We start from the raw sequence: 9,272 nt of genomic DNA on the forward strand, positions 1-9,272 counted from the left end.
TAATAAAATCTTGTAGGCCTATCAACTTTGTAACAGCTGGAATAATCCATTTGAAAGGGAACATATCAAGATAGCTGCCTACGTTTCCAGATGCAGCCCAAGGTAAAAGCACTTCACTTGTGTTATGAGTAAATGTCTTATTCACTATGCGAACAACCACTAGCTCCGCACCCCACTATCTAAACTTACTACTGAACGGCGCCTCATGGTGCCATCTCATAGAGGCTCAAAATCACTGTCCCGGACCTTTACCTTGACTGTTCCCCGCTGGTGGAATGACCTGCCTAATTCCACCCGAGCGGCTGTGTCTTTAGCCTCTTTCAAAAAACAGCTAAAGACACATCTTTTTCATGAACACCTCACCCGTTCATACTAATGCACTACCTTCATGTTCTTAAAAAAAAAAAAAAAAAAAAATCTTTCCTTGCTATGTGTACTCCTCAATGCTATGTGAGACTTGTATTACAGCACTTATTATATTGTTGCCCCTTTTGTTGGATGAATCGCTTCTATTGTTCTCCTCATTTGTAAGTCGCTTTGGATGAAAGCGTCTGCTAAATGAATAAATGTAAATGTAAATGTAATTGTATGGCAGTGTCACCTCTTCCCCAAAGACTTGGATCAGCTGTATTTTACCACTGCCAGAAAGGTATCTGTCGGCTTAATACAGGTTACAGCAATACAAAAAAGTCCTATAATCCACATTTTCAATGTATAGATCAAACAATGAGTTTTAAGACCCCATGAATGCATTGATGAAGTTACTGAACAAACTTTCCTTTGTTGACATACAGTTGGAACTGGACATTTTAAAAGGCTTGTCATTTCTTTTCTTTTTTTAATGCAAATTTTTGGTCTATTTTCCTTAAAAACTGTAAATTTTTCATGCGTATATCTGCTCAAATTTGACTTTGTCAACTTTTGGGAGTATACTCACATACAGATGGCCTCAGTCAGAGCTAATGGACTTCCATTTTGAATTCATGGGGACTTCAATAAAGAATCATGATTACATGGCTGGGGATATACTGAGTCTAAAGGGGCAGCCAAGTGAGTTCTGATTATGTGAACATGAAAAGGCTCTGGTTAGCTCTCAGTATAAATTCAGTATAACAGTTTGCTTTTACTTCAAACAGGGGTGTTGGATCATTTATAACCATAACAGGGTTCGGGTTAAGGCTGGGGTTGGGGGTTAGACTTAGGTTTTAGGGTAAGGGTTGGGTTAGGTTTAGGGTTAGAGGTAAGGTTAACAGTGTAACTACTAATGTAATTAAATGCAGGTATTTAAATGTAAGTACAATGCAACACGTATGTGCAGAATAAGTACATTGTATCAAATGCTTAAGTATATAGTAGTTAAAGACACCTAATATAAAGTGGAACCAAACTGGCTTTATGTTGAGCAGAAGCACAGTGGGTTTTCAAATGAACTTAAGAAACTTTGATAATATTGTTAGGGGATGCCATGAGATAAGTATAGGTACTTGAAGACTGTGTTGTCTGCAGACACTGCCATTGTGATCATGGGTGAAGAGGTCAGAGGCAGGCCTGGGCAGGTCTTCTATTTTTATAGCCAGGAGAATGTCAGAACCCTGTTAGCACTTGGGTGGTCAGATTGAATGACCCAGAGAGCATACAGTATATTATAGACCAATAATATCTGTCTTATATGGACTGTTTTAACATAGTATTGAAATCCTGACCTTGCCAAAACAACGCACAAGCACCCACACAGATGTATCTTAAAGGTGCGCTAAGTAATTTTTTCCTCATTAAAAAAGTTTACCTCGTAAAAACATGAATTGTAATTTTGCAATATATGTAGGAAATTATGACCACTCACATTAAAATTAAGACTCCAGTCATATCAGTAACCTTATAAAAGCTGTTTTATTCTACATGGAGAGGGTCCGCACATGGGGGCTGCCATGTTAGAATCACATGACTAGCTGAATACTACTCGCTTAATCTCAGTAACCGTCCTGTTATTGGAGACTTTCACTCATTGATTAAAGTAATCATGACAGACTGTGAATACTAAATTTCTACAATGGCATCTGAAACTGAAAACTATTGATTTTAAATGATACTGCATCCAAGCCACTAGGTGTCAGTGTAAGTCCAAGATGACACAAAGACAAAAGTACTTTTAAAATTACATAATACTGAAAATGGCTACACTTCATTATATTTTTCAATCACAATAAAGTAAATAAATCATTAAATATAGTCTAACAAGAACTTAATAGTCATGACTGGTATGGTAATAGTACCTAAAATTGTGTGGCTTGTTGTGATTTTATTACTTTTATGTGATAAGACTTATAATTTTAACACTGTGGAAGAAAAAACTGTAATAAAAAACAAAAATAAAAAAAAATCAATAAAAAAAAAAATCCAATAGACAAACTGAAGGACAGATTTAAACCATATTTAGGGGCTGGGCTCTTTTGAATTGGGCCAGAAAGCAACCACCCAGAATACCCTGGCAACCACCTACCAATGCCTTAGCAACCACCTAGAACACCTTAGCCACCAAATGGCAACATGTTAAAAACCAGTCAGACCACCTCTCTTCAGAACATGTAAAAATCTAGTTAATATTTCTCAATATATCTCTTATAATATAGTGTCACACACACACACACAAAGCCAAAATTGCAAAAATAAATAAATAAATAAATAAATATATATATATATATATATATATATATATATATATATATATATATATTATGATGATTTAAGTACCAAAAGTCTATAGGGTCATTAGAGACCCTAGGTATGTAATAGTGTTGTTTTTTCTTTTCTTTTCTTTTCTCTTTTCTTTTCTTTTTTACTTCCATACTGTAAATGATAGTTTTATAATTATTTAATATATATATATATCTATATATATATATATATATATATATATATATATATATATATATGTGTGTGTGTGTGTGTGTGTGTGTTAACTATCACAGAATATATATTTCTTTGTTTATTAAAAGAGAAATGAATACTATTTTCATACAAATAAATACTATATTACGTTTATTTTCTGTGCAAGAATGAATGAACAACTATGGTGAATATTCAGAATCCCATATGCGTGTAAACATACATAATATACATGCTATTTCTTACTCAAGGTGACACTGTTGTTTCAGTGATTGATTTGATTTACATTTGACACTGCTATTTGATGAAGAAACAACATGGAAGTAAACTATAGCAAGTGTAACACATGTAAAGTATGATATTACTTTTGTCATTAAGTCCTCCATCTATTCAGACTCAAAAATTGCCTGAGAAAATACTTATGTGTAGCTTCTGTGTAGATTATGTGTTATGTGTAGCTCAGTATGTTTTTGACAGACAGTTGCGTCTCATGAAATTTCAGTGTGAAGGTCATTAATCCTGTTCTAGATTTGTCCTGATTTGTTGCATTATCTCTTCGATAAACGAAAAATAAAACATAAAAATATATTTAATTTTTGTCTTGAAAATGTTTGGAAAAATGTACACTATCTTCGCATTTTGTAGATACAGTTTGATAGATGTACATGCCAGGTCTCTAAAGACCCAAATATGGGTAATACTAAAATACTAAAATAATAATAAAAAAAATAATACTCTTGTGTTTGGTGAAATTCCCATGCATTTAAAGGTTAAAACATACAAAGTGATAATTAAAATATCTTAGGCATGTGGGTTCCAGAATGATGCTTCCATATTAGATGCCGATCTGAGTTTGAATATAAAGGCTAAGCCCTTTGAAAGGGAAGGGTTGGAGGTGTCAAAGGCCAGATGTCAGGTTTGATGACATGTGAAATACAGCCATAAACCTTTTTTCTCCTTCTTCCTAATTTTCCAAAAGCCAGCAGACCTTTAGTGCCTCACACCTCTCTGTCTCTCTCATCACAGTGCCAGAACATTATCCCTCCACTCGCTCGTCGTCCACCAAGGCAATGGTTTTGACCCTAAGGAGTCTTTCCAGAAGCATATAATCATGTGAACTGAAAGGGCCAGTCATTCATTATCTAACACCATTAGGATAAGGCGAGAATGTGCGGGAGCAGCAACATCAGTCAGGCCTTCAGGCAAACTCACCCCACCAACCATCGGCTGATTCTGCCTACATCTATGAAATTGTAGATTTCTTAGGAAATTGTTGACAAAGTTTAAGTGATGTAGAATTGACAAATTTAGAAGTGAAGTATCTTCTAAAGTGGCTTAGACCAGTGGTTCTCAACTGGTCCCAAAAATGAGTTGCAGGTGTGTTCGGAAAGAGTGGAGGACAGCAGGAAAAAACAATGCTGACTGCAAATAATAAAATGCAACTGACTATATAATCATGCATAGTTAGGATAGCAAAATAAATAGGCTTTTAAAGGGAGGAGAAAATGTCTTGTGTTGTTGACATCAAATGCATATTGACATCAAATTATTTATTACTTGGTAGAAGCTAGCAAAATAAGGTAGATTCCAACATGACATTCCCTCATCCTTGAAAACCATGAAAAAACTACACAATGTAAACTTGCAACAAGGATAAACATGGTCCACGATTTGTTTTGTGGTGAATTATTGGCAATCAAAATTTAAGAGATGTTTAAATACCAAAATTGGCAGTATTACTAAAATAAATGTTTGATTTTAAGGACAGTTTTGTCAACTTTTGTACGATAAACATTTTTGGTGCTTTGTTTGGTCACCACTTGATGTCCAGTGTACTTTAAAATCTGGGTCCAGAAGCAAAGCCAGTTGAGAACCTCTAACTTAAACGTCTGAGTGAATTCATATGATTTGCTATGAGAACATTTCAGTCTAAATGTCATCGCATAATGATGCATAATGATGATCTCTGTTCTTGTCTCTTCAGGACAGCTTCAATTCTGTATTACCTGAATCATGTGTGTCAGTGACTTTACACTAGCTGATCTTACACATGAGGAATTCTGCTCAGTGTGGCTGTGCCTGGTTTCAGTTATGAGTCACATATAATATAACTCAAGTAGAGGAGAGGAGCCTTAGTAATGAAGCTGTCACTACTAAAACATTCACATCTGATATTACTCTGGTTCTAATGTTGGTTTTGCTTGAGGCTGAAACAGTTCAGATCACACCTGTGTAACACACTCATCTCACTGTCTTACATCATCGTAATATACATAACACTTACATCTAAACTGTCAGTTACTGAGAATCACACCTGATGAGCTAATCCAGTTAATATAAAAGATAAACAACAACCTGAAAGATCTTTTGCATTGCTATGTGGTTTACGAGGTTTCAATTAGAGCCAAAGGTTCTTTTGTCAAAGGAGAACCCTTTTAAGTTCCAAAAACACTATTTTTATTCTCCAGTTCTTTAAAAATCCATTTGTACTTGTGTTTTCAAGACCCAGCAACCAATATTCTAATTTGAAGAAGAACTATGAAGTATCATCAAAAACTTTTTAAATCTTCAAAGAACCATCATGAACTCAATAAAAAAAAAAAAAAAAAGATGGTTCCTTTTTAACTTAAGGTGTTCAAAGAGCCAATGAAGAACCTTTATTTTAAAGTGTACAAAGTACAGCCTTTCCTTTCATCCCTTCTCTTTCATCCAAGATAAAAATCATGATTTCATTTCCAAGGCAGAATTATGTCCATTCACAACACTAACAATGAATGGAATCTTCCCTAGTTATGGATCCCTTGTGAAATAAGGCAAAAACCTTCAAACATCTCATGATAAAGCACAATCCAGCCTAGACTAAAGTAAATATTAAGTCAAACAATTGTGTCAAACAATTTCAATTCATCGGATATTTGAATTACATATTACTTTAGATTTTTAATTCTGCCATATCTTGCTATATGAAGATAAACCGTTAACAGTCAGAAGCTACCAGAAAATAAAACTACTTGTGGTGATGCTTCCAATTACATAAGATAAGGTCTAAACAAAATGCTGCTGTGATTTACACGAAAACAAAGCAAATGGCTTATAAACTGCCTCTCATTAAGCTGAATTTTCACTTGAATATCTCACTAAAGCCTCTTTTCCACATGCTTTTCTAGTTAACACCAAAACAATACTAACAGCAACATACAGTTTATGTTATGAAGTTTGTGTGTAAAGGTTGTGGGTTTTCAATGTTAGATCAGCTCAGCCAGCCAACTTAACAGAAATGACATCAGCCAGACTACCTGTGGGACACATCTGATGATAGTTAAATGAATGTTTTTAAAAATATTCCAGACTGTGTTCAACCAAGCAGATAACACTGCAAAGTTCAAATTACAGGTTTCTAAAAACACATCAACACCACAGCCAGATAAATTACTACCTGTGCTGCAAATCCAGGTGTTGCGTAGAGCTGACAGAGTCAAGCAATATGACTCCAAATATCCAAAGCAGCAAAGCATGTATTGAGTCACACCAGCTTACCTTTTCTCCATGGTGCAAGGATGGCAAAAGACTTGTGCCAGTTGAACACCATGCTCGGTTTCCTCTTTTTTAGACTCATCGTGGACGTCCACAACTTCAGCAGCTTTGAGTGACAAGTTGACCAGATCTCCTCTTTGACTTATTCAAGCACACCTCATACCGTAGTGTTGAATTATCTTCCTTCTCAATTGAGTGTTTAGATTGTTGAAATGTCCCAGAAAGGTGTGCTGTTTGGGTTAAATCCTGTTTTAGACATATTGGCAGAATAACGTCTTAATTCCTTCCACACAAGTGTATGTGAGAGGAGGAGTCTGGTTGTTCTTCAGTGTGCCTTCCTGAGTGAGTGAATGAGTATGTGACTGAGTCTTGTGCTGTCTATCCTCTCACTGAGTAGAATGAGCAGGCTGCTTCCAGCAGTACCATCTGCAGCTGGAGGAGGGGTGACGGATCGCCAGAAAGAGGGAGGGGACAGATTCCAGAGAAAACCTTTGTGTATGTGTTGGAGAGAGGGAGAGATAGTGGGAGAAGTTGGAAAATGTGTTTTGCAATCAAATGCCAGTGAATAGGCTATATTTAATTTCTTCTCAGAAGACATTGCTTGAGGAATGCATCATATTATGTTGGCTAGACAAAGTGCAAATGTGGGTTATAGGGGCAATCAAATTATCCCAAAATCAATCAATCAATCAATCTGTCTGTCTGTCTGTCTGTCTGCCTGTCAGCCCGTCCGTCAATCCGTACGTCCGTCCGTCCGTCCATCCGTCCATCCGTCCATCCGTCCGTCTGTCCGTCCGTCTGTCTACATAAGGCCTAAATAAGCCTTTGGCTGTTTAAACTTATTTAAAGTTACAGACAAGGCTTTGTCAAGCCAACATTCGAAGTTTGTCTTGACAAATGTTTTTTTCTAGTTAGTATTTGTTATTTCAAAAATATCAAGCTAACAGTTGGACTTGTGAAGCTAACAACGCCTCTGACAGATACATGAAGAAATTCAGGCACACTCACACAGTAGTCTGAAATTAGAAATTTGGAAGTAAATGAACTTGATATACACTACTACAATAAACATTATGCTCTCACAGCCTGCTGTAAATTGTGATTTATTTGTTTTCAACTGAAACATCAATCATGTTTATTTAAACCACAATTTCCTTTTACTCAGTTACACATAAACCAAAAAGCTTACAAGCTTACACAGCTTACAATATTAAAGTGTACAAATATTTCAGTCCATAGAAAAAAGATGGAATTCAGATGCACCCACACACTACAGTTTTCAAGGCAACAATGACAGGCTTTCTCAACTGTTCCTTACTTTTGATGTGGGAGGGAAAAAGTTAGAAATGCAATAAATAATTTTTTTTTGTTTTTTTAAATGAAGCATCCCATTGTTCTGGGAAAAACAGCAATGCATTTCACATTTGCCGCAATAACCAAGGTTTTTACTATTTTATTATTATTATTATTTAGCTTTAAAATGTTTATTACCACCTAAATATACCTCTGAAGACAGATAATTGTTTTTTTTTTCTTTTTTTTTCTTTTTTTTTTTGACATCCGAAGCCATTCTTGTACCCTGTGTTGTTTTGGTAAAGAACAGATGAGGATATTAGTGGGGTGTCAGACACAATAGAGTGTTTAGACTTTTCCCCAAGCTAAATAAGAAGAACTAAGAAGGTAATAACGAGTAATTACCTCAAACAGGCCTGAACAATGCTGTGGTCTCATAACGCTGTCTCATAGTAAAGCAATGAAGAACATGAAAAGCCATTATGTTTCCCTAGATTTGTAATGCCTGTTGAACATGATTACATAAAGTCTTTGTTATGCAATTAACCATTAAACAAAATGTGAATATTACACTGTGATTGTTTTGTTTTGTTTTTTTTTTGTTTTTTTTAACCCTTCACAAAGTTTCCAAAACATCTCAAACAACACAACCTCAGTGCTCATATTTTACTGCTGATTTGAAATATGTTTCTTGATCGTAATCTTGACCTACCATTTTGGAGATCAAGTAGATATAAGCTGTACTTTCATGCTGCTTGTATCCATTGAAAATAGCTGCCCAGGAGCGTTCCCAAGATGCTCACCGAGTAAACTGACTTGCCTTGAAAGTGACTTACTTGGTGGTTGCTAAGGTGCCATGAGTGGTTGCTAGGGTGTTCTTGGTGGTTGCTTTGATGTTGCTAGGCTGTTCTGGCTCATTGCTAAGGCATCAAATAGAATAACAGTATGTTGTCTTTGTCTTAAACAATTCCTCACACAGCTGCATAGGACACATCTATGCAAGTCTCAAGTGACTTCTTTGGAACCACACAGAGAGTACAAAAATGAAAAAAGTTGGCCAAATGTGTATTTATTTAGGAACTTCCAATGTGATTTTTACAGTGTCTTGTTGGTCTTGGATTCTGAAGACTTTTTTTCTCAAGATTTTAAGCTGTGCATTTTGTGTTGTTATATAACACTGATTTTGAAAAGTAACATTGTGGAACATTTCATGCTGCTTTGGGCCTTCATGGGTGTTTTCCATAGTTTTGCAAAGGCTCACGAGGAGGTATGGGAGCTCTTTTATCATGAGGGACAATTCTTTGAGTTTGAAAATGAGAAATTGAAGACGAACGTTTTAACAGGCCCGTGACCCTTCTTACGTCATCTGTTTGAAGATGAAATATGCAGGGGAGTGAGTTTTTCCTAATGGAAACCATAGCCTGAACAGATGAGCCCTTTCAAACCTAATAATTCAGTAAATCCACAGTGACTGTGCAATAGTAGTTGTCAGTAGATATGAGGAGAACCCAAACACAGACAGCCCCAGCTCTTGAAACAGTCCTTGATTAAAAGGAAAA

The 9,272-nt window shown here is 35.8% G+C and overlaps 1 protein-coding gene across 1 annotated transcript in view; it reads right to left on the reverse strand.

Annotated features, from left to right (window-relative positions):
* The window catches only part of LOC127412175 (uncharacterized), a 38,020-nt gene extending 31,218 nt beyond the window's left edge, over nt 1–6,802 (reverse strand). Inside the window, exon 1 of the mRNA XM_051648329.1 lies at nt 6,424–6,802. Coding sequence (XP_051504289.1) covers nt 6,424–6,502 — 79 coding nt within the window. The 5' untranslated portion in view covers nt 6,503–6,802. The remainder of the gene's footprint in view (nt 1–6,423) is intronic.
* Nucleotides 6,803–9,272: the final 2,470 nt, after the last annotated feature.

Source organism: Myxocyprinus asiaticus, chromosome 21 (assembly GCF_019703515.2).
Source record: "Myxocyprinus asiaticus isolate MX2 ecotype Aquarium Trade chromosome 21, UBuf_Myxa_2, whole genome shotgun sequence".
NCBI lineage: Eukaryota > Metazoa > Chordata > Actinopteri > Cypriniformes > Catostomidae > Myxocyprinus > Myxocyprinus asiaticus.